The 23,520-nt window shown below is 31.2% G+C and overlaps 6 protein-coding genes and 1 long non-coding RNA gene across 12 annotated transcripts; 5 read left to right on the forward strand and 2 right to left on the reverse strand.

Moving 5' to 3' along the window:
* Positions 1–167: 167 nt before the first annotated feature.
* LOC123274321 (wee1-like protein kinase) lies at positions 168–4,613 on the reverse strand. 2 transcript variants are annotated; one of them, XM_044741909.1, is made up of 4 exons: positions 4,152–4,613; positions 2,494–2,818; positions 1,504–2,386; positions 168–741 (listed from the first exon to the last, which is right to left on the reverse strand). In XM_044741909.1, exons 1-4 carry the CDS (start codon positions 4,405–4,407, stop codon positions 421–423), a joined length of 1,785 nt encoding a protein of 594 aa, XP_044597844.1. In that variant the 5' UTR covers positions 4,408–4,613; the 3' UTR covers positions 168–420. The 2 variants fall into 2 exon arrangements, with proteins under 2 accessions (XP_044597844.1, XP_044597845.1); XM_044741910.1 differs by lacking the exon at positions 4,152–4,613 and adding an exon at positions 3,712–3,818.
* Positions 4,614–5,759: 1,146 nt separating this feature from the next.
* On the forward strand, positions 5,760–7,482 carry LOC123274326 (prenylated Rab acceptor protein 1). 2 transcript variants are annotated; one of them, XM_044741914.1, is made up of 5 exons: positions 5,760–5,849; positions 5,953–6,112; positions 6,374–6,607; positions 6,700–6,899; positions 6,973–7,482. In XM_044741914.1, the coding sequence occupies exons 2-5, from the start codon at positions 6,012–6,014 to the stop codon at positions 7,077–7,079; spliced, it is 642 nt and encodes a 213-aa protein (XP_044597849.1). In that variant the 5' UTR covers positions 5,760–5,849; positions 5,953–6,011; the 3' UTR covers positions 7,080–7,482. The 2 variants fall into 2 exon arrangements, with proteins under 2 accessions (XP_044597849.1, XP_044597851.1); XM_044741916.1 differs by having other exon boundaries at positions 5,838–5,855.
* Positions 7,483–7,899: 417 nt separating this feature from the next.
* LOC123274319 (anoctamin-1) lies at positions 7,900–13,745 on the forward strand. 4 transcript variants are annotated; one of them, XM_044741907.1, is made up of 9 exons: positions 7,900–7,984; positions 8,089–8,233; positions 8,371–8,662; positions 9,163–9,285; positions 9,380–9,862; positions 11,358–12,615; positions 12,676–12,881; positions 12,954–13,241; positions 13,307–13,721. In XM_044741907.1, the coding sequence occupies exons 3-9, from the start codon at positions 8,390–8,392 to the stop codon at positions 13,613–13,615; spliced, it is 2,940 nt and encodes a 979-aa protein (XP_044597842.1). In that variant the 5' UTR covers positions 7,900–7,984; positions 8,089–8,233; positions 8,371–8,389; the 3' UTR covers positions 13,616–13,721. The 4 variants fall into 4 exon arrangements, with proteins under 4 accessions (XP_044597842.1, XP_044597839.1, XP_044597840.1 ...); XM_044741904.1 differs by having other exon boundaries at positions 11,358–12,881; positions 13,307–13,745; XM_044741905.1 differs by having other exon boundaries at positions 7,905–7,984; positions 8,089–8,270; positions 11,358–12,881; positions 13,307–13,722.
* Positions 13,746–14,078: 333 nt separating this feature from the next.
* On the forward strand, positions 14,079–16,452 carry LOC123274322 (60S ribosomal export protein NMD3). The gene is made up of 10 exons (XM_044741911.1): positions 14,079–14,284; positions 14,365–14,499; positions 14,574–14,859; positions 14,939–15,047; positions 15,121–15,271; positions 15,343–15,485; positions 15,551–15,702; positions 15,781–15,896; positions 15,986–16,162; positions 16,239–16,452. Exons 1-10 carry the CDS (start codon positions 14,235–14,237, stop codon positions 16,393–16,395), a joined length of 1,476 nt encoding a protein of 491 aa, XP_044597846.1. The 5' UTR covers positions 14,079–14,234; the 3' UTR covers positions 16,396–16,452.
* A 175-nt stretch (positions 16,453–16,627) lies between these two features.
* LOC123274324 (sorting and assembly machinery component 50 homolog A) lies at positions 16,628–19,420 on the forward strand. Its single transcript, XM_044741912.1, has 7 exons — positions 16,628–16,829; positions 17,026–17,094; positions 17,323–17,616; positions 17,691–17,905; positions 17,981–18,350; positions 18,409–18,703; positions 19,006–19,420. Exons 1-7 carry the CDS (start codon positions 16,809–16,811, stop codon positions 19,188–19,190), a joined length of 1,449 nt encoding a protein of 482 aa, XP_044597847.1. The 5' UTR covers positions 16,628–16,808; the 3' UTR covers positions 19,191–19,420.
* On the reverse strand, positions 19,102–19,709 carry LOC123274328. The gene is made up of 2 exons (XR_006511488.1): positions 19,508–19,709; positions 19,102–19,389 (listed from the first exon to the last, which is right to left on the reverse strand). It is a non-coding gene; the product is annotated as an uncharacterized LOC123274328 (long non-coding RNA).
* Positions 19,710–19,897: 188 nt separating this feature from the next.
* LOC123274320 (protein PFC0760c-like) lies at positions 19,898–23,213 on the forward strand. The gene is made up of 3 exons (XM_044741908.1): positions 19,898–20,134; positions 20,561–22,343; positions 22,435–23,213. The coding sequence occupies exons 2-3, from the start codon at positions 20,655–20,657 to the stop codon at positions 22,642–22,644; spliced, it is 1,899 nt and encodes a 632-aa protein (XP_044597843.1). The 5' UTR covers positions 19,898–20,134; positions 20,561–20,654; the 3' UTR covers positions 22,645–23,213.
* The last annotated feature ends 307 nt before the right edge of the window (positions 23,214–23,520 follow it).

The raw sequence follows: 23,520 nt of genomic DNA on the forward strand, positions 1-23,520 counted from the left end.
TTTAATTATTAAAACAATAGTTTGGAATTTAAAAAATAATAATTGATTTGCAGTTTTAGAAAAAAGTAAAAGTTCAATAGAAGAAATACTTTTAAAAATTGTTTTATAATTCCTATGATTAAAAAGACAAAAAAAAAAAAAAAAAAAAAAAAGAAAAAAAGAAAAAAAGAAAAAAAACTTAAAATTTACATTATAATTTGATTAACTGATAATCTTCGAGATTTTACTCTGCGTAAACTCAAAACTCGTATCATTTAAAAATTACCATTAGTATTTACGTGTTACGAATAATTATTTTTCCTTCGTTTTACCTGCTAACTAAAATTAATGAGATATCACAACAAAAAGGCACCTCTAGGAACCAAAAATATTACTGTTATCACTTAATCACAATAACAATAAAGCTTATGGGATAAAAATTTAAAAATTAGTTGTACTACTGCTACGATTAACTTTCTTTCCCAAAGCCCGTGTTGACGCTCTTGTCGCTGTCTGTCGTAGTTGATAGCCACCGGAATTCAAGTTGTTGTTGTTGGTAAAGACTGCGACGTTCGGCGCTATTTTTTTTATACATTTAGCAGCTTCTTGGAGTTGTTGTGTCAAGATTTGATTCTTTAATTTTTCGGCGTTCAATTCACGACGTAGCTGAGCTTTGGTTTTGTTTCCAACAGGGCATAACACTCTATGCTGGATTAAGGAAAGTGCCGATGGTCTGGACTCTGGGTTGGGATGAACCATTGACTGAAAAAAAAAAAAAAAAAATTAATATCAATAAACATGACTCTCAAATTAACAATAAAATTAAAAAGTTTGGAAAATCCAAAAGTGCACGCCTCATAACGCTCATTCATTTTTTAAGAAAAAATAAATTGTGTAACTGATAAAAAAAAAGAAAATTATAATTAAGTAATTTCTTACAGAGTACTTTTTTAAATATCAGCGCCCTTTTTTCTTGTTATATGCGTACGCAGTCTAAAAAAATCTAGCTTTATCAAGTGGCGCCATAGTTTTCACGTGACAAATAAGAAAAATTCGTTTGTCTTTGTACGGTTATATCGTAATAAATTTTAATAAAAATTCAATTTAAAAAAAAAAATACGTAAACTAGGCTACTGACATGAAATACGGACCCAGTTCATCGCATTCGTAAACTAATAAAAAAGGTCCGGTCTTGAAATATCAATTTGTTCGGGAGTAATCATTGGTACATCCAAAATGGGGTGACATCCGGACGTCCACGTAAAATTTTTTTCAAAACGTTTTTTTTTTTTTTTTTTTTCAAAATAGCTACATGAAATGGTTTTAGAAAGTAAAAGATGGTTTGATTTAAATGATTTCTCCGTGTACATCTACTTATATTATTGTATAAGTGTAATATGGTTGTGATAGAGACATTTAAAGATCACAAAATTCCTTGACCTTGACGAGTCGAGTATAAAGCACAACCTCACGCGCTTCGCACTATGAGGCGTGCAAAAAAAAATGAGTCAGTAAAGAACTTACCTTTAATAAATCATTAAAATCTCGGCCGTATTGAGGTAGTTCTTTCAAATTTCCCTTTCTGATTTCATGCCACACGGGACCGTTTTTTGGTAATTCACCGCCTCCTCCCGCTTCGTAAACAGTTAAACCTAATGCAAAAATATCAGCTTTGGTGAGATGCGAAAAATTTTCTTGTAATATTTCCGTGGGTAAATATCTACAGTCTCCTTCTTCAACTTGAGGGTCATTAATAGAGGTAACATGTCCTAAATCACCAATTTTATACGTTATTTCCTCCTCGACAGTCTCTTCTTCATCGAAACCATCGTCTGCAGAGTCGTAATTAACAGAATGCATCGGTTTCTCCTTAGTAATAAATATATTACCGGGTTTAATGTCCATGTGTACGAGTTGCATGCTGTGTATGTATCGTAAGCCCTCGGCAACATGAAGTAGTAACTGACGCAACTCAGGCTCTGAAAATGATCTACCTTCCATTTTATTCCTGACAATAACGTCAGCCAAACTACCCCCATTACAATATTCATTTTGTATAATCATGTGATTATTTTCTGCCCAAGCCGAATAGTACCGTACAACATGTTGATGTTTACCGAGCACAGCATGTGCGTATACTTCATTAAGAGCAGTCTTCTCACTAACACTACCAGCCACCGGTTTCAAACTCTTCTTAATCGCGTACACACAGCCGTCAAGTCTATTTATGCATTTATACACTGACCCGAATTCACCAGCGCCAATTAGTCCTTCTTCAAGGAATTCCTGATGATATCGTGGGATGTTGGATTCTTGAAGCGCCAGCCGCTTTGTCGGGTGCTCTCCTTCATGGTCTGACTCTCCGGAATCCGTAAGATCGAATTTGGGTATCCTCATATCTGGCGATCTAAAGTATTTAAAATGTAGAAAAAAAAATAATAAAGATTAGTAAAGAATAATAAAATACCAAAACAAAATAAAAGATTAAGTTTATAAATAAACATAAATACTAACCCAATGAGGCTGCGCTTGGACCGGCTTCGTTTCCGAGCGGTAATTAACATGCCATTGGGAGTAAATGGATTAACATTGGCCGTAGGCTTATCCGGCTTTAAAAGGAACCCAGAGGACATAGACCTCGGTTTATCAGGCGGAAATAGCCTAGTACACTTTGTCGGGACCGGAGTGTGCATTGTGCTTTTTTCTACCAAAGTTTTTGGTGTTGCTGGGGAATCAAATAACCTGAGAGCTCTCACTCTTTTGTAAGGAGGACTACATGCCAATACAGCTCTTGACTGAGGAACACTCTCTTTGTAGGGGTTCCTAATTCCCATAGGACCTGTAAATAAAACAATTACATCGATTAGCTCATCTGTTCACAACAAGTTTTTTTTTTTTTAACTATCTTAACGTGTTAACCGTATCCTTATTGTATCTCGAGAGCAGAAATCCAAGGGCTTAGCGTAGCGGCATGGTCAGCTCAAAGATTAGAAAGTTTAACAAGCCGGAGTTTTTAAAGCAGTAAATCTACCGAAAAAAAACCCTTTTTTTCTCGAACGGGCGAATAACTAAAAATAGATTCCGGTGAAACTACACAAAGAATGTTCACACGACTTAAAATCGGTGGTGAATCATAGCTCCGGCATATTTTACATATATATGGTAAAAATTTAAAACCGTACGCTCAGATTAAATCTCAAGCTCTTGGATTTTTTTTTTTTTTTTTTTTTTTTTTGGATTATTTAATTTTTATTTCAACTTAAAGTGAAAGTGTTAAATAAAATTGACTAAATAATATTTCAATATATATCAACACAATAGACACTTTAAGATGAAATAACAACTCCGAAACTCCAGGTCATTGTAATGTTATTCTGAATTTTTCGGAATTGGTTGATGGATTTAAACAGATAATTAGAAGAAAAAAGAGTAGTTATATAGAAAAATAAGTAAATAATGGATAATATTCAATAGACTCTTCAAAAGTCTTTGTATTCAAAACACTAAGTCGCACTTGTTGTATGCCCTGACAATTCATTTGTATTACACGAACATTTTCCCTTTTTCGTATTAGTGAAAAATCTTTTGTGTTAGAACCATGCCCTCGTAAATCAAACATCATTATTTATGGACAGGGATTATGAGCAAATTGGCAAAACCAAATTGGATAATCAATTGCTCATTATTCTGTTCAATTTTAAATTTCAGCAGACTAATTGTCACAAAACTTACTTCTTATTTCAACGGCCATTATAATTTATTGTCCAATAAATTAACTGATTAATTTATTACCGATACTAATTGATTTTAGATCACAATTTATTTTTTCAAAATTATTTTTGAATCCAAATAAAAAACAGAAAATGACAAAAACACTGGCAAAAAAAACAATCACAATTACAAAAATGAAACAAAAAACGTATAAACAAATATATATATATAATAAATAAATAAAAAATAAAAAAAAGCAACGCGACACGTTGAAATGGTCCTGGAAAACTGATATCTTCAAGATGATTAGTAGACTTAAAAAAAAAAAAATTTATAATAGTCGGCGTATTATTTAGAAATGGTATGATATGACGCAGTGTGTGTAAGCGAGCGTTCATATGTGTAAGTATGAAGAGCACACACAAATGCGTCGATAGCGTCCACTAAACTGATGGACTAACCTGTCACAATTACGGCCGGGGTTGTTTTACAGTCGATAATATTATCGGTAGCATTGCTTTCACTGTCACTGCAATCCATGGAATGTTCAAATGATAATTTTCTTTGACGTGGAGACGGAGAAAATTCTTCGGCAGAAGAATCGAGGTGATCTTCAACATCGCATCCGGAACTATTTGTGCGACAGCTGATATTCAGCTCCTCGTCTTCAAAATCGTCGGCATCGAAATTTAATTTCTGCGCTACATCCATCTCCATTTATCAATCCATATATAAAACATCAAGCATCAAACAGTTAATAACTAGCATCCAAAATTATTTATACTCACAATTCACTAAAAAAAATTTTTTTTTTTTTTCACCAAAATCAAAAATAAATAACTAACACATTGGTTTATTCAAACCGAACATTAGCCACCGCACGCTACGAACGTTATGGCGGGTGGTACGAGGCCTCGAAGCCTTATTCATAAAATTCATAATCCACCAATCGAATTTCTCCTTATATACGTTTATATACGTTCTGCTTTAAATATAGTAAGAGCACCGCTCCTATTGGCCCTCCGGACACAATGGCACTCGTTCGCCAGCGCCACCTGGAACTTTAATTTAAAATCTGCAAACTACAATCTACTCTGTAGTTCAAGTTCACTATTTTTAAAATTTACACACACTTACACAGACGTGACACTGATTCACTGTCCTTTTCCGGCATGTCCGTAGGTATTTTATGTATTTTATACCTTCACATACTTACACAATTTTCTACAGGTATAAAATTTTACTGATGTACTACGGAGATATAAAATGTGTGTTAAAACTAGATTTATTATATTTGTTCAAGGTTTCCTTTCTTTTTTCGATCAAATCTTCTTTCTATTCGATCTATCCAGATCACTTTTATTATTCCATTTTATTCATAGTTTTTTTATTACAACAATCAATATGACCTTCATTTCTATAAAAAAATTTAAAACGCGTATAATTTTGTATTGACTTTTAAATTAAGACCAGACATAAAAAAAAAAAAAAAAAAAAAAAAAAAAAAACGATTTTTTTAAAATAATTTTTAAAGAATTATTAATTTAAAAGAAATAAAAAATTGTTATTACAAAAATAATAAAAATTAAATTACTAATTTAGCAACATAAAATATAAATGGCGTCGAAATAAGATATATGAGTTTTAAGTTTTGTTAAGTATTAAGTATATAGACGAGCAGTGGTAACAATAAAATGTTAAAAAAAAATTTGGTTTGGTTTGAGAGCAGCTGCAACCTGTGGCATGCGCGGACAAGAGACAAGAGCTCTAGAGGTGAGGGTATTTTCGGCTTTCGGCAGCAACAGCGGCTGCACGCGGATCGAGTAGAGGGTTTACTTTGCGTTGTGTTTATTATATGGGGGATGCCAGAGGGGCTGCTAAGGGAATTATTTAAACGTAATACATACGTATGATGTAGACGCGTTTTAAAACACGTCTTTGTTTGGCGTAGGAGGGGCAAGATGCTTGGAGGACTCATCACTGACCAGCTTTATCTTCTTTCTTCACGTCATATCAATTTGAAACTATATCGTAATATCGTAGGCGTAGGAATAGACTTTTATGAGTCAATGTAAACTAGCTATATAACAACACTTCCCCTTCTTCTCTTATCTTTTTCTGCTTTATGTAATGCAGAGAGTACCCGAGTCAGCGAGTTGGTATGGGTATAAACAATCGAATTCATTTAATAACACTCATAACAGTACGAGTATACACAATAACAAGTAAATAACGTATATATATTTTTATGTTTATATATAGGAGTTGAAAAAGTGAGTTAGTAAATGCCACATCAGCTGTAAAAATTATTCGTCAATAAAATGTACACAAACGAAAATAAAATCCCAGAAGATATAGGAGTAATGATCAATGATGATGATGATGACTCCATGCTGAGTCAAAAGCAACCTCCTACAAATGGGTAAATTGCTGAAAATATTATTATTTTTTTCTTTGTATTTATATAAATACCATATGTTTACGTCCAACCTAACCTCACTCTCGGGTTTGAGTTGTCATTTTTTTCCATCAAGCAGGTGCCACCAAAGAAAAACAAGTTCTTGTTTTTTTTTTTTTTTACAGTAATTTAAGATGCTCACAATGATATATTAAAACAAAGTCGGATTAAATTATGCGCATACTATTATCCGTCAGGATTAATTTATTTTTTTTTTTATTTCAGATTCAACTTTATGCAGCTCCCACAATTACCATTGAATCAAATCGGATATCCTCAGGCTCAGGCATGGATCCAGCATCGAAAAGCAACTCTCAGGCCGTGGAGTCTCTTTGTGAATACCAATAACTTCCGCGCTCCTCCAAGTGTCAGTAGGTTTAGCAAGCGAGTTATGAAAAATATTGAGTACTTCCAAAGTAATTATTTCTTCGTCTTCATTGGACTAGTAGTATACTGTTTGTAAGTTAAATATTTTAGTACCTTTTTATATAATTACTAATTAACAATAATAATAATAATAATAATAATAATCAATAACTTTAATTTTCTAGAATTACGTCTCCATTGTTATTACTCGCTGTGGTAGCTTCCCTGGGTACTTGTTACAAAGTATCCCAAAGACACGCAAGACAAGAGCTTATGGTTTTAAATCATAAATTAACTTTAGCTCAAGTTTATATGCTAGTTGGTATTTGCTCATTGCCGCTATTCTACCTGGTTGGAGCTGGTGCCATTCTCTTTTGGGTTCTCGGTAAATTAAGCTTGTTAAAAAAAGAAAAAAAAATTTTAAGTACTTAATTACACTAAAATAATTTTACTCACAGGTGTTTCTTGCTGTTTAATAACACTACACGCGGCTTTGTACAACATTGACTCCGTTTTGTGCCCCGGAGAAGACGAACTGAACTCTCTGGTAATGGAGGAAGTGTAAGCATTGCCAATTAATCAAAACAAATCGACTAATCTCTTTATAATTACAGTTTACAATTACAAAGACTAAATTTATTTTTATTTAAATTAATTTTTTTCAATAATATAATTATGCATAGTATTTATTGATAATTCATATCCATTATTATGTCTTGCAATTGATAATGATAGTTAGTATTAATATTATATAAATTTTGATATTATTTAATATGTAAAATAAAGCAATAATAAATAATAATTACAAACGTCAGAATGTGTCTGGTTTTTTTGCAGTAGACGGTAAAAAATCTCATCTTCTAGTCGTGATGAGTATTAGTAAACGAAACGGTACAGGTGACGCCAATGGAGACCAGGTGTTGGTGGCTATTATATTTTATATACAACTACGAATTTGCTGACCTTCGCTTGAGCGCAAAAAAATAAATTTAAAGTCCCTCCAATCAGACGTGGGTTGTAGTCAAACGGTGGAGGATCAGGCACTGAAAAACCTCGACGCCGATCTTAAATTCACCGCACCTGCTTTCCAAACCGCCCCTTTCAAGTCTTAAATCCTCTATCTTACCTAAGATTCATTTAAAAGTCCTTTAAAAACATCTTTCAATTTTTTTATTTCCTTTTACACGCTCCAAATAATATACTTTGAAAAATCGCTGGTATTTAAACTTCAAGTCCGTTACGTCTTTAAATGCAAAGTACATTTATTTATTTTTATAATTGAAAAAAATTTTTAAGTAATACATAGATAATAAAAGTACATTACTTTGCTGTAGATTTAACAAATTTAAATATAGCCGCTAAAATGTCTTGAATTAAATCAATGAAAAAAATAAAACAGCTGTTTTCATGCTTATTAGTCAGTAGGTAACACGCGGAGATGTTCGATAGTTGTGCAAATATATATAACTAGTAAGTAAACACAATTAAAATTGATTTTACTTGTTATTATAAATTATATTTTATTTTAAATATTTCAAAGGTCACAATTGATAACTTGTTTTATTTTTTTTTAGGCGAAGATGATTATTTATTTTTTTATCCAGTGAAACATATAATTATTATCAAGTTTGTTGGTTGTAATGCCGTTATCCATGTCCGGGTCAGATAGATTTATTTTTATAATAAATAATTCTACGAGTAGAGCTTCCTTTACTACACGTAAAAAAGTTTATTGTGCTTTAATAAATTTAATAGTGTAATTTAAAATTTTCTAAATTAATATGTCCTTGGTGTTTATTATCAGAATTTACGTAAACTCTTGAGTTTATTTAAAAACAAATCAATTTATATTGCAGTTTAATACAATATTAATAAATGGAAGAAGAAACTGACAATACGGAGGTTGTAAATAATAGAGCAAGTCAAAGTACCTCGCCCAGCATATATCGATCCACTCAGAGTAATCTCAATAAAGGATCGCAGCACACTGTTTATTATAGCGTAAGAAATACTATGTATGAAGATGCCTTGAATGAGGGCGAAAATAATCAAAATGAAAACGAAAATTCAAATCGCATGACTACGGACGATGACTCCTGCACAGCGAGAGGTACTGAAGAAACAGTAATTGATGGAAGCTGTCAAGACGTAAGGACAGAAAAATTTTATTGTATCTATATCATAAATATAGCCGCAATGACGTTAAAATTATCAGTCACTTGACAATTTTTCAATTTTGTTTAACAAAAAGATTTGCTGCAAAAAATTATTTTTAAAAAATTGCATTTTTTATTTATTTTTTTTAATTTCTAGATGTCAATTTTTTTTTTGCCATAATTTATTTGTTATAAAATTTTTAAAATTATTAAATATATGCTAAATTAATTTTCATTTAATGAAATTAATGACATTAAAGTTAGCAGTCACTTGACAATTTTTTAATTTTATTTAACAAAAAGATTTGTTCTAAAAAATTTTTTTTCAAAAAATTGCATTTTTTAATTTTTTTAAATTTCTAGATGTAAAATTTTTTTTTTCTAAATTTTTTTTGCCATAATTTATTTTTTATAAAATTTTAAAAATCATAAAATATATGCTACTTAATTTTTATATAATCGCAGTGATAAAGGGCAAATTTAATTTTTCAGCTTGAACATGAAGAAACGTCAAATTTGTACTTCAGAGACGGAATTCGATCTATTGACTTTGTCATTGTTTGGGACGAGCATGACGAGGAGGCCTTGACAGCGCGGTGTACGGAGTTTCGAAAGGTAATAAAGTGAACAAAGAACACAATTCACTTTTAAAATTTAAATGCCCAAAAATATTTACCGTTATCTAAATTTAATATCATTGTACTTAAAGACATTTGAAGAAAACCTGGAGTTGGAGGGCCTGCAGCTGGAGTATGAATCACCAGAGCTCAGTGGCTTAAGATTTATTAAGATCCATGCACCCTTGGAAGTCCTGAGACGCTATGCAGAAATTCTAAAACTGAGACTGCCAATGAAAGAAGTAATGACTGGACCCTTGCTGTCAACTAGACCGAGCAACACGATAATCCGTGAAGTCAATGGCTGGATAAATAATTTCATGAAACATTACTACGTAGACAGGAGGATTTTTCCTAAGATAAAGCATCGCTTCACCGCGGTCTTCAGCCGTGACAAAGAATATCTCTTTGACTATGACGCTCCTAATTTTTTTTCACCAGCCACCCACTCGAGAATCGTACAATTTATTCTAGACCGTACCAAGTTCACTAGGAACAAAGCAGATGATTTTGCATTTGGGGTCGACAGACTGATTTCTGAGCATGCCTACGTAGCGGCGTACCCTCTTCACGATGTAAGTTTTATTGTATCATATTTTCCTCCAATGGTTGATCTGTAGATCTTGACAACATTCTATACAAGTGTTGACGAACAGCTGTTCTTTTCGAGACTTTTTCCTCCGTCTGCTGAGTATAACTGTATACATTTAATGTTCTCAGCCTGTCGAATGCTATAAAAATTTTAAATGTCCTTAAAAATAGTATGAAAATTTAAAAACCTAAGCTGCACAAATTCTTTTTTGTTAATAGTTTGTTAAATTTAAGTTGACAATTATAAATTTCTGATTTCTTGTTAAATAAAATCTCCCAAAAAGACTAAATTTAAATGTTGACCGTCGTAAATTGCTTGGTAACAATTATCCTTTGTGTAGTATGTTGACAAATCGTTATCCTACATACCATAAAGTTAACCATCAACTTAATGGGTACTGCAAGCAAAATTTGCATACACAATATGATTATAAATCTCTCCTAAAGGATATTACTCATTTCTTCAAACATAAATCTATTGTGTGGGTATTAAGTACAAGCTAGAGGCCCGCAATGGTGCTTCTAACTATAGTTGGTCCTCTGTCTGTATTATTACTTCTAAAATATCCTTAACTATTTACCTGGTCGTTAACTTTACGGTACACGCCAGTCATCAATCATTGTGAAAGTCTATAAAAAGAAAATTTATAATTTATTGTTTAATTTACGAGTTTTCGGGCCTTAATATAGGAGAAATAAAATAAATTGTAACAGTTTCATTTTTTAACTTCCCGCTGAGAAAATTTAAAATTTTCAAAAATCGGGAAGTTATTGTTTTTATCCCGTTTTTCGAAAATCGAGTTTTCATCAGATCTCGACGTTTTGAGGTCCTAGGAAGCTTCCCTGACTATTCCCGCGATGTTGTGTGTGTGTGTGTGTGTGTGTGTGTGTGTGTGTGTGTGTGTGTGTGTGTGTGTGTGTGTGTGTGTGTGTGTGTGTGTGTAAACCTCTCATAACTTTTGAACGGCTTGACCGATTTGATCGTGGTTGGTGCCATTCGAAAGGGTTCGACTAAACTTAGATTTTAAATACAAGTTGAACCGATTTGGACCGATAGATTTTGATAAATCTTAATAAAACTGTGAAAAAAAATTTTTCCAAATGTGGTTTTTTTTTAATAACTTTTAAACGGCTCAACCGATCAATTCCAAAAACTAATCAGCTCTTAACATAAAAAAAACCACGTCGGTCGCCACCAATCTGGTCAAAATCGGTTGATTCGTTCGTGAGTTATCCGCGTGAAAATCGGTTCATTCATTTAAAAGTTATTGCGGTTTGAAAATTCAAAAAATAGTGTTTTATTAAACTTCTATCAGACTTTTGAGCACGGAGAGCTCAAAACTAAACGAAAATTATATTTTTGAGCTCTTTGAGCTCAAAAACGTAATAGGTGCAATGTTGAGCGCCTCATTACGAAAGTAGCGGGAAGTTGCAGGGATGGCCTTCAGGGTCAACCGTTTTCCTAATTTTTTTTTTCAGGGTAATTTACACACACCAGACTCTATGAGGTATTTATTGTACACCCACTGGGCGAGTATGAGGAAATGCTTTCACTATCAGCCGCTCGACTACATAAAGGAATATTTTGGAGTGAAAATAGGTCTATACTTTGCCTGGCTCGGTTTTTACACGCACATGCTGGTACCAGCAAGTATAATAGGACTAATTTGTTTTATTTACGGATGTCTGACTCTCAGCACTAATGAGACCAGCGAGGATATTTGTAACGGTAATAAATCAATTTACATGTGTCCTCTGTGTGACAAGATCTGCGGTTACTGGGATCTGAGAGAAACCTGTCTTCATGGAAGACTAACATATCTATTTGATAATCCTTCAACTGTATTTTTTGCTATTTTTATGTCCTTATGGGCGACATTGTTTCTCGAGTTATGGAAAAAGTACTCTGCAGAAATAACTCACCGGTGGGATTTAACCGGCTTGGATGCTCAAGAAGAACACCCTAGACCTCAATATCTAGCCAAGCTGGCACATATTAAAAAAAAATCAATCAATTCTATCACACATACTGCGGAGCCGAAAGTTCCTTTTTGGAGTATGAGGCTGCCGGCGACGATTTTGAGCTTTTCTGTAATTTTACTCTTGATTGCAGTAGCTATGGCCGCAGTTATTGGTGTAATTTTATATCGGATGTCCGTATTAACAACCTTAAGTTTTTACGGACAATCATCCATCACAAGTAATGCTATATTATTCACCACCGCTACTGCAGCCTGTCTGAATTTATGCTGCATTTTTTTATTCAACTGGATCTACGTTTGGCTCGCTGAGTATCTCACAGAGTTAGAACTTCTTCGCACGCAAACGGAGTTCGATGACAGTTTAACGCTTAAAATTTATCTACTGCAGTTTGTTAATTACTACGCTTCGATATTTTACATCGCATTTTTTAAAGGTAAATTTGTGGGACATCCACGCACTTATAAAAGGTTCTTCCGATACCGGCAAGAAGAATGTGGGCCTGGAGGTTGTTTAACTGAACTTTGTATTCAATTAAGTATTATTATGATCGGTAAGCAGTTCATGAATTCGCTATTGGAGATGTTATTTCCGTTGTACTATAAATGGATGAATACTTGGAAAGTTCAGATCAAAGCTGGTAATCATATTAAACAAAAGGAGAAATTTATCGTGAGAAAACAGTGGCCGTGGCTCAAAGATTTCAAACTTGTTGAATGGGGACCCAGAAGTTTATTCCCTGAATATCTAGAAATGGGTAAGTTTATTAAATTAATTATTTTTTATTTTAACTACTCAAAAATTGACTTTCTTTTAGTTCTACAATACGGGTTTATAACAATATTTGTAGCAGCATTTCCTCTCGCTCCGTTTTTTGCATTGATAAATAATATTTTTGAAATGAGATTAGATGCGAAGAAATTGTTAACCATGTACAGGAGGCCTGTAGGACAACGAGTTAGAGATATTGGAATTTGGTTTAGAATTTTAGATTCAATTTCGAAGCTTTCGGTCATCACAAACGTATGTATAATATTTCTCAAATAATTTATTAAATTTTATATTTTTATATCAATAAAATTTAATATTTTTCAGGCTTTTATTATAGCATTTACATCGAATTTTATCCCTAAATTAGTGTACCAATTGTCAATCTCCGATAATCGTTCTCTTGATGGTTTTCTCGAGTACTCTCTATCAAAATTTAATACTTCAGATTTTTTGGAAGAACACAGACCACTGATTAATACATATCAAGAAAATATTGAAATATGCCGATATCCAGATTTTCGCGAACCACCAACTTCTCCGAATAAATACGACTTGACAAATACATACTGGCACATTCTTGCTGCAAGACTAGCATTTGTAGTTGCATTTGAGGTAATATTTTATACAGTTTTAATTAATTTTTTATTTATTAATTTATTTAATAATAATAATTATAGAACGCCGTTGCACTTGTTATGATTTTTGTACGCTGGTGCATCCCAGACATAAGTCCCAAACTGGCAGATAAAATTCGTCGAGAAGCATACGTAACAAATGAAATAATAATTCAACATGAAGCACAACGAGCTTGTTCCCGATCTTTTGCTGTAGACGAACCCGAAGTTATTCGAAGACGAGCTTATACTTACGAAAGTACAGATCGATGGAACCGCGTTATGAGAGACTCTTTTACGATGGCTGACTTCGATCTGGAAGTTCACGGTGCTCCGTCTTCACCAGTTCGAACTGGACCGGCTGCTCTCTAAATTCACTTGCCTTAAAAAAAATACTCATTTATTTTAATAATTTAATACTATTATAACCATGTGATATTATTATATTTAAAATTATATAAGATTTGTTAATTTTAAGGGGAAGATAGTCTAAATTATTTAGTTTTTGAATATCTGTTTACAATATATATATATATTTACATGTTTGATTTCTTTAAAATTTGATCCAACTATTGATATGTTAATAAAATTTTATTCATCTTAATAATCCTTATTTTTTTTATTTTAATTGATTTGTTATGACAATTAAAAAAATTAACAGCTGTCAGCTGACTTCTGTATTAAATATTTGTATAACCCGCCTTAAGTATATAATTGTCTGACAGCGCTCCAATGAACTAAAATATTTTTTAAAAAGTGTTCGAAAGATGGCGCTTAAATTAGTAAGTCCCATTTCCATTAAATATTTTTTTTTTTTTTTAATGAAAAACTTTCTTCTGACTTGTAAGTTTTAGAGTTTTAGGTTGATCTAAAATAATTATAAAAACGCATGGTTTTATAACCACATGTTATCACGTTGAGTTATTTAATTTTGTTAAAATTGTGCTATCAATTATTTTGATAAAAAAAGTAACAATTAGATCAAAACACAATGGAGTATATAACAAACATAGAGGAGCACCAAGGAACAGCGACTAAAATGTAATCATTGTTATTATTATTGTAAAATAATTAATTGGTATGGATAATTAAATTTTAATTAAACTTTTTTTATTTGACAGATTATGTTGCCGTTGTGGAACTTTGATAGAATCGAACCCTTCAAACATGTGTGCTCCATGTTTACGATCAGAAGTTGACATTACTGAAGGAATTCCCAGACAAGCGACACTGTATTTTTGTCGGGGATGTGAAAGGTAATGATTAATTCTTAGTGATTATTTTTTTATATTTAATTAATGAGTTTTAATTTAAATTAATAAAATTATAGATATCTTCAGCCGCCCAATGAATGGGTCCGTGCTACTCTGGAATCCCGAGAATTGCTGGAATTATGTCTAAAAAAATTGAAAGGTCTTAATAGAGTGAAACTAATAGATGCTGGTTTTGTCTGGACAGAACCACATTCCAAGCGTGTTCGGGTGAAATTGACAGTTCATGCAGAAGTTCACGGAGGAACTGTTCTTCAGCAAATTTTTGTTGTTGAATTTATTATTAATCATCAAATGTGTGATCAATGTCATCGCGCTGAAGCTCAAGATTTCTGGCGTGCTTCTGTAAGTTATTATTATCATAATTATTTATTTATTTATTTATTTATTGCTTAAAAATTATTTAATTTAATTTGTCCATTAGGTACAAGTGAGACAAAAGGCAATTAATAAAAAAACATTTTATTATTTGGAGCAATTGATATTGAAGCACAAAGCTCATGAACAAACTCTAGGAATTAAACCAATTCACGGTATGTTTTTAATTGAAATTAACTTTAAATATTTATCATTCAGTGTTGTAATATTTTTTTGATTTAATTTCAGAGGGAATTGATTTTTATTACGCAAACGAAAGTGCTGCGAGAAAACTGGTTGATTTTTTGCTATCAGTTTTACCTTGTCGTTATCAACATTCAAAAAAATTACTATCGCATGATATTCACAGTAATATTTACAATTACAAATTTACATTCAGGTACTGAAATATTAATTTTTAGTAATTAATACATTGTAAAAATTATACTAATCAATTAATTCATTTTTCAGTGTTGAAATTGTGCCAATTTCGAAAGACAGTGTTGTATGTCTCTCGAGAAAACTTACACATCACTTAGCTGGTATTGCTCCTATAGCTCTAGTGTATAAAACTTCAAACACCATACATCTTATTGATGTATCATCTGGCCAAAGTAAATATTTTAATTATATTGTTAAGATATTATAATTTATATTCTAATTAATTCTTCACTTAAAGTTGCTGAAGTCAGCGCAACGGTATATTGGAGAGACAGTTTTAACAGCATTTGTAATCCAAAACAGTTGACTGAGTACATAGTTATGCGTATTGAGCCACTGAAACCTTCAGAACTAAAAGTATTCCCGGGACAAGGTGCAATTTCCAACAGGGTAAATAAATTTATTACACAAGATAATAAATCAACTCTTTTAGAACTCATTAATAATATTTATTTTTTTTACTTTCAGCATCTTATTGCAGAAGTAGAGTTGGTAAGAGCTTCGGAGCTTGGTCTCACTGAAAATTATATTTATTCACGTACTCATTTGGGTCACGTTTTGAAGGAAGGTGATTCTGTATTAGGGTAAGCAAAATATTTAATTCCAATAATTAAAAATAGCCTTTGTATCATTTTAAATAGTCTAACTAATTAATTAATTTTTTTTTTTATAGTTACGCTATTTCCGACAGTAATATAAATGACAACAATTTTGAAAAATTATCCCCAAATGATATTCCTGACGTAATTCTTGTCAAGAAATACTACGGACACGACAAACTAGCAAGACGACGTGCTAGAATTTGGAAATTGAAACATTTGGCTGAAGGTGGCATGGAAACTGATGATGAGTTAGTATTTTTTTGATAAATTAATTTGCAATCTTTGAAAATTAACTAAATACTGAATAAAATTTTTTTTTAACAGGGATTACAATGAATTTTTGGAAGAATTGGAAGAAAATCCTGATACCCGTCAAAATGTCAATATTTACAGAGATACGAGCAAAGTTATTCCAGACGGTCAAGAAGTCGACTCGATTGTTCCTCTGACAGAAATGATAAATGATCTTGTTATTGATTAAAAACATTTAATTGATTTATCTGAATAAAATTTTTTTGTATTTCTACAATAAAATTTTTAAAATAATTTTTTTTTTTATCCATTTAAATAATTCCCTTATTTATTAAATCCTTTATATAATTTTATTTATTTTCGTCATGATAATTTAATTTTTTTTCAATATTAAAAATAAATTTATCTTTATAGAGTATCTAAAAAAATTACCAACAGTCAACAGATGATAATTCGTGTAAGTTATGAGCACAGTGTTGCACAGTGTGTCTTGTTAGATAGTAGGTGCCGGTTGACCTCGTTTGTTTGTGTAGTTACTGGTGAATGAAAACGACAAATTATTTGAAAATTCATTAAAGAAAACGTCAATGACATGACATTGTAATTAATAAATAAATATTAATTAAATAAATAAATTAAACAATGGGAGTCTTGCATGCAAAGGTAACATATTTACATTTAACGCCAGCATAATAATATAACCTATATAATTTTTAGTTTTTTTACATCGCTTAGAATAACTTAGTCGCTAATAATATTTCAAGTTCTCGGAAATCAAAACACTTGAATTGAGTCATCTGTAAATTTATCTTTCTGTAAATAGTAATTATTTTAAAAGTTTCATTTATTTTTTTTTTAGGAACCAAATATACCCAAAGATTATGGAATGTCACCTGAAACATATCCTTCGAATCCAGTACAACCCGAAGTAAGACAATAAATTAATAAATAATAAAAATTATTTACTTGGCTATTTTTCAATTTTATTTAACAAAAAAAAAATTATGTATTAAAAATTGCATTTTTAATTATTTAAAATTTCTACATGTCAATTTTTTGCTATAATTTATTTATTAGAAAAATTATCAAATTAATTTTCATAAATAATTCACATTAATTATTTTTATTTAATAATATCTATTAAATTAATTACTAGGTACCTCCACGTCCAGATGTACATGATAATTCTGGTCCAGCAGCTGTTGTCCGTACCATCGATTTGCATCAAAGGATTCGGGTAGACAAAGTTCATATCGACGGTCTTGTGAGAACGAAAGATGACATTGTTAAAGCTCAAGTGATGGATTTGTTCAAAGCTAAAGATTTTCGACAGGTTGTTGATCATGCTCAAACAGTTAGAAATAAGTTGGAGTCTATAGGTTGTTTTAATAAAATTGGAGTCAGTATTGATACGAGTAAGGGTCCAAATGCAAGTCCAGACGGAGTTGAGGTAATTTTTATTCATTTATCTATATCTGTAGAGATTTTATTACAAAATAATTAATTAAAATTTTAATTTATTAGGTAACATTCAATGTCAAAGAACTGAATCGTTTAAGTGGTGGAATAAGTACAATGATTGGTAACAATGAAGGCTCAGTTCTAATCCAAGGAAAAGCTCCAAATATCTTCGGCCGTGGTGAGCGCTTACAAGCTGAGTATTCCTACGGATCAAGAAGTACATCGAATATTAATATATCAGCAGTAAAACCATTTGTCGACAATTGGCTGCATACAATGTAAAAAAAATACTCTATTTAATTTTTTTATCAACTAAAAAATTACTCTTGATAATCTTTTGAAATTTTTTCTAGACTTACAACAAGTGTATTCAGTACAGCTACCGATGTACCCTGGTCAGGTTACAAAGAAAAAGACAATGGTATCTTAATTGACGTAGCTATTGCACCGGGAGCTCTCAAGCATAATTTCCAATATGAGGCAACTTATCGGAACATAATTGCTACCAAGGACGCTACATTTCGAGTCCGTGAACAGTGTGGTCCGAGTCTTAAGTCATCTTTGAGGCATATCTGTTCGATTGACAAGAGAGACGATACGATATTTCCTACTGGTGGGAGTCATGTTTCATTTTCCACCGAATTGGCCGGTCTGGGTGGTGATACGGGATTCATGAAGTATGAATTTATGCTACAAAGTAACTGGACACCGTTTGAATTTTTGGTAAACATTTTTTAACAATTTATTTATTTAAAATATTTTTAATTATTATTATTTCCAGACATTTCAACTTGGAGCACAAGCTGGATTCTTGCGGGAAATAAGTAATGATTTGCAAGTAAATATTTCTGATTTATTTTTCTTGGGTGGTCCAATGAATATTCGTGGCTTTCCACGTCGGGGTTTGGGGCCTCACTGTGACAACTATGCAATGGGAGGCAATACATTCTGGGCTTTAGCACTTCATCTTTATACACCGCTGCCTTTTAGACCGGGTAGAAATAGTTTTGGTGATTTATTCAGGCTACATGGCTTTATCAACGGTGGTAATTTAGGAAATGTTAGTTTTCAAAAAGGTAAATTAATAATAATCATTTTTATTAATTCTATTTAAAGTAATATTAATCATACATTTTTTTTATAATTTTAATTATAAAAAAATTTAATTAATCAATATAAAATCAATTAAATTAATTATAAAAAAAATTAAATATAAAAATTCTACGTGAAAATTAAAAAAAAAAAAAAAAATTATTGATGAAAATTTTTTTATTGTTATTGATTTGTTATAAAAATAAAAAAAATTGACAGTTGTCAGCTGACTAGTATCATTACTGTTTAAATTTATGAGAAAAAAAAATTGATCGATTTATTTCAGATGGCGATTATTCCGACTACTCAAAAATATTCACAGAAAACGTGCGATGGTCAGCCGGCGCAGGGATAGCGATGAAGCTTGGTGGTATAGCAAGAATCGAATTAAATCTCGTAATGCCTTTAATGATGGGTAGACATGACATGTTCCAACAGTATCAATTCGGAATCGGTGTTCAATATTTATAATGAAAATAGATAATTTTAAATGTCTAAAAAAAAACATCACAAACATTGCAGCTTAACGAATACTTAATACCAAATAGGTATGATGACACCTAAGTACGATGAACTCCCTTACCAGATAGTGCATGATTGTAAAATTGTAAATTAAATATTTAATTTCATCATTATTCTACCCTCCAGATAATCAAATGTCTGTATAGTACTTTGAATAAAAAGACAAAATTATAAATTTATTAAGTAAAGTATATATATTATATTAAAAAAAAAAAAAAAAAAAAAAAAAAAACTGATGTAATTTTTTATTATGGGAAATAATTTACTTGTGACGTTCTTATAGAAATGTGTCACGCTCCGTGAACTATGTTGCATGACTCACGGTAATATTTTTGTAGTGCTTCATCATTTAATCTTAATTTTCATCATCATGTTGTTCACTGTTGTTCACCCCAAAATTTTGTATAGTGCCTGTTATGGTCTACGTGATCAATAACATTCAAGTTTTGGGTTTTTAACATGGATCATTTTGTCAAAAATACAGGAAATAGAGGTCTCTAGATAAAAGCGCGCAATTTAGGCGTCGAAAAAGATGCGCGCGCATCGAAATTAGTGTGTTGACTAGAAAATTCAAGAAAGAGAAGGAGAAAATTGATGACGATGACTTACAGCAGCGCCATTTCGAGTTCTAAACCTAAAACAAACCGAGCACATTCTATTCAGTTATTTACGTTCATCTACGAGTTAAAAATGGCTGACTAAAGTGATATATCGAGTATTTTGTGCAAAAATGTCTTTTTCAACGATGGAATTTATTAAATCTAACGCTACTAATGAATTTAAATTGAACTGTCTAAATATTAAATCAATTGTTGGTTTTAAAATAAAAAGAAAACAACCTACTAGATTATTTAGAAAACACAACGCTTGGCACTGTTGTAATAAACGGCCTTGTAAGTATTCTACGTATTTTATAGATACATGTGTTTAATATAATCATGCATGTGTTAGTAAGACACACTATCAGTGTTATAAAAAGTTAGGAATATTTAATTACTACTTATGTTATTAATTATTAAAATATTTTAATGACATAAATAGCTGGAATTTTTTTGATTACGTATTTAATGATAAAAGATAGGGATTAATTGATAAAAAATTTAAGGTGCGTTTTCAATTTGTTTTCTTAGTTTTTCGTAATCAAGAAAAAATTTGATATCATATTTCAAGAAAAAAAAAAAAAAACAATGTGGGGTCATAGTTTATGACGCGTTATCTTTGTTTTATTTTTATTTCTGTCCCTATTTATTTATACATACACCAATTTTATTTTTTCAACAGTAAAAAATTTCCATTGACTGTTTTTCGTTATTTTTCAGGGTCATCCAAAATAGAAGGTACAAGGACAAAAGTTTTCAACGTATTTTGTTGTTGATTCAATAATATCAGAATTAGATTTAACGTTTAGTAAAAATGGACAATCCTCCTGGGAGATATTTACCAACAAATTTCAATATTTTTGATTTTTTTTTTGGATCTCAACCAACACACTCATTGGTCTATAATTCAAATCAAAATTTAAACGATAAAAAAATTTCTAATAATCTTGAAAATTCATATTTTACTGGCACAACGATGGTTAATAATTTAATAAATTCAAGCAAAATGAATCTTACCGAGGATTCTAAACTTGAGTCAGAAAAAAGTAGTTCTGATGAAAAAAAAAGTAACACTCGTGTTACAGGAATGATTGGCGGTGTAATTGATGCTTTAACAAACGTCGTATCTAAAATAACAAATTTTACTTCAACGGTAAATAGATCCCTGTCTGTAACAGTAGTTCCACAGGAAAGTTTTCCAACAGAGTATGTCGTAAGACCGCTGACTGATGGTGAAAATTTTACCACGGATGATTCAGCGCGGATGAATACTTCGAAGCGTTATCAAAATTACATCAAAAGATCGCATACAATAGAGGCTTTTAATAATTTATCACAGAGAATTTCTGATGATACTAATAATTATAGTATGTGGGGTGATAACGCACATGACTATTACTATCATCAGCAGATGAATGCTTCTCTTTTATACTCTCAGCACGCTCCTGATGTACAATTGGCTATTGAAGAAAACTTCAAAGTAAATAAGGAACAGTTTAAGCCAGCTCCTGATTCCGTTCAACAGATGGATAATAATCAGCTAAACTCTCAATATATTAAAGATTTAGCTATGGCTATGGAGGAGAGCTTGAAGACCATCAAGATTAATTATAAACCTCGTGATTCTGGATTCACAAAATCGAAAACAGAAATGACAACAGTTACTGATAATAATTTATCTAAATCAGACGATGCTATGAAATCCGATAATGATTGCGTAGATTTGTCTGCTGAACAAATCTTTGAAACGAAATCTCGTCTACCGAAAAAACGTTCTAATAATAGAAACGCGGTTGCTCAGACTCTTGGAAAAAATAGACGTAGAATACCATTGAGAAAATCTACCACAGGCCAAATGAAGCATAGAAAAGAAAAAAGTAAGAATATTATTTATTCGGCTATTCAAAATGATTTAAATACCTGGGAGGGTACGGTAGTTGATTCATCGGACGAGTTATGCAGTATTATTTCTTCATCTGACGAAGATGAAAACAGAGATGACCAAAAAAAGTGTTCGCTCAATTTTGAAAATTATATTATTGTAGAAAAATGCGGATTGGGAGACCCACCAATTGATAATATTATTGATACGTCTGCTATTAAAGATGTGATTGATGAAAAATTAACGGAGAGCTTTAATCATTCCAACAAGCGTGTACCAGAGGATTGTCAACAAATCCATTTACCTGAAAGTCCTGTTAAATCTCAGGACTGTTTGGTTCATTTTGAAGATGAAGAGGAAGAAGAAACTGATTCAGAATCAGAGTCCGAATCAGAATCAGAATCAGAGTCAGAATCAGAATCATCTAGCGAAAGCGAAAGCGAAATTGATGATGATGAAGATGACATGGATATTATTTTTGATAATGATGATGATGATGATGATAGTGATATTGTTTTTGATCATGATGATGTCGATGGTTCTCATCATTTTTCTGACCATGACTTTATTAAATTTGAAACAGAAATACCTAGTACAACTAATAATTCAACTAATACAAAGGTAATATACATTTTATTATGATTTAATTAAATAATTTTGATTGTTGTTATTGTAATTTTTATTACATTAATTTATTTATTTATTTGTCTAGGTACGATTTAATCTAGAACCAACTGTTCACACAATAATAAAATGGGACTTTGCATACCGCGCAGCTCGTAAAGGACCTTGGGAACAGATGGCTCGCGACAGAGATCGTTTTCGAACAAGAATTTGCTCCACCGGTCGAGTTATTGAACCTGTGCTGGCAATGAAACATCGGGACTGTATTTGGCGAGACCGATTTGCTGCTACTGATTAATCACATCACAAACAACACATTCAAAAATTAGATTATAGGAGAAAGAGGATAAAAGACTAATAAGACCAAGTCTTGGACTGCGTCTTCGGCTTGGGTGACAATTAATTGCTATTGGTAGCGTTCACCAGTACGTTATTTAATGATTGCGAAATTTCTGCATTGTCCTTATTAGAACCTCAATCAATTGGAATTTAGTTAATTTTATGTTAAGTAGCGATTTTAGTTGTTTATAAATTAATTACTCAAAATTTCTACATTATTTATTAAAATAGATCGAATTTTAAATGAATAAATTATCCGTATGTAAATTTCATTTAAATTATTAAGTAATTTTTGTGTTAACTTTTTACTATTCTCACGAGTTTGTACATACGAGTCAAGATACCAAAACATATTTACACTAAAATCAAAGTTTTTATTTAAAAACAAAATGTGTAAATTGTTGTTTGAAATTAGAAAGTAATAGTTAATATGATATTACTAAATCGGCAATAATTAAACAAAGTATTCATCTTTTTAATACGGTTAATTACTATCATAATTATGTGGTATTTTAAATTAATTCATTATAAAAAAAAAAAAAAAAAAATTCTCTGTGGTCTATTAAAATTAGAAATTTTAATTAAATTTTTTAGAATTCGAAATTTTAATAGATTACAGCAAGAATATATTTTTTTTTTTTTATTTTAAAATTTATTTATAGTTTTAATTAGCAATGAAAAATTCAACTTTGTTATTTTTATCTATAGAATATTAAATTACAAACATAAGTTAGCTGTTAAGTATGTACAATTCATGTAATACACAAATGTGGATACAAGAACATTGAAAGAGATGTTAAAATTTTAAGTACGTGCCTAAGAAGTCGATTATCAA

The sequence above is a fragment of the Cotesia glomerata genome, unplaced genomic scaffold, assembly GCF_020080835.1.
Source record: "Cotesia glomerata isolate CgM1 unplaced genomic scaffold, MPM_Cglom_v2.3 scaffold_30, whole genome shotgun sequence".
NCBI classification, from domain to species: Eukaryota; Metazoa; Arthropoda; class Insecta; order Hymenoptera; family Braconidae; genus Cotesia; species Cotesia glomerata.

What these genes read in the sequence shown, in the direction of transcription:
- LOC123274319 (XM_044741904.1), top strand. Translation starts at nt 8,390, where the DNA reads ATGGAAGAAGAAACTGACAATACGGAGGTTGTAAATAATAGAGCAAGT. An exon ending in CGGCGTACCCTCTTCACGAT is followed by an intron (nt 9,863 to 11,357) that starts GTAAGTTTTATT and finishes TTTTTTTTTCAG; the next exon opens with GGTAATTTACACACACCAGA. An exon ending in CATTTGTAGTTGCATTTGAG is followed by an intron (nt 13,242 to 13,306) that starts GTAATATTTTAT and finishes TAATAATTATAG; the next exon opens with AACGCCGTTGCACTTGTTAT.
- LOC123274324 (XM_044741912.1), top strand. Translation starts at nt 16,809, where the DNA reads ATGGGAGTCTTGCATGCAAAG. An exon ending in CAAGTCCAGACGGAGTTGAG is followed by an intron (nt 17,617 to 17,690) that starts GTAATTTTTATT and finishes TTAATTTATTAG; the next exon opens with GTAACATTCAATGTCAAAGA. An exon ending in GGACACCGTTTGAATTTTTG is followed by an intron (nt 18,351 to 18,408) that starts GTAAACATTTTT and finishes TATTATTTCCAG; the next exon opens with ACATTTCAACTTGGAGCACA.
- LOC123274322 (XM_044741911.1), top strand. Translation starts at nt 14,235, where the DNA reads ATGGAGTATATAACAAACATAGAGGAGCACCAAGGAACAGCGACTAAA. An exon ending in AATTACAAATTTACATTCAG is followed by an intron (nt 15,272 to 15,342) that starts GTACTGAAATAT and finishes TTCATTTTTCAG; the next exon opens with TGTTGAAATTGTGCCAATTT. An exon ending in TGATGTATCATCTGGCCAAA is followed by an intron (nt 15,486 to 15,550) that starts GTAAATATTTTA and finishes CTTCACTTAAAG; the next exon opens with TTGCTGAAGTCAGCGCAACG.
- LOC123274321 (XM_044741909.1), bottom strand. Translation starts at nt 4,407, where the DNA reads ATGGAGATGGATGTAGCGCAGAAATTAAATTTCGATGCCGACGATTTT. An exon ending in CCCGGCCGTAATTGTGACAG is followed by an intron (nt 2,819 to 4,151) that starts GTTAGTCCATCA and finishes TTTTATTTACAG; the next exon opens with GTCCTATGGGAATTAGGAAC. An exon ending in ATTTTAATGATTTATTAAAG is followed by an intron (nt 742 to 1,503) that starts GTAAGTTCTTTA and finishes TTTTTTTTTCAG; the next exon opens with TCAATGGTTCATCCCAACCC.
- LOC123274326 (XM_044741914.1), top strand. Translation starts at nt 6,012, where the DNA reads ATGTACACAAACGAAAATAAAATCCCAGAAGATATAGGAGTAATGATC. An exon ending in GGACTAGTAGTATACTGTTT is followed by an intron (nt 6,608 to 6,699) that starts GTAAGTTAAATA and finishes TTAATTTTCTAG; the next exon opens with AATTACGTCTCCATTGTTAT. An exon ending in CATTCTCTTTTGGGTTCTCG is followed by an intron (nt 6,900 to 6,972) that starts GTAAATTAAGCT and finishes TTTTACTCACAG; the next exon opens with GTGTTTCTTGCTGTTTAATA.
- LOC123274320 (XM_044741908.1), top strand. Translation starts at nt 20,655, where the DNA reads ATGGACAATCCTCCTGGGAGATATTTACCAACAAATTTCAATATTTTT. An exon ending in ATAATTCAACTAATACAAAG is followed by an intron (nt 22,344 to 22,434) that starts GTAATATACATT and finishes TTATTTGTCTAG; the next exon opens with GTACGATTTAATCTAGAACC.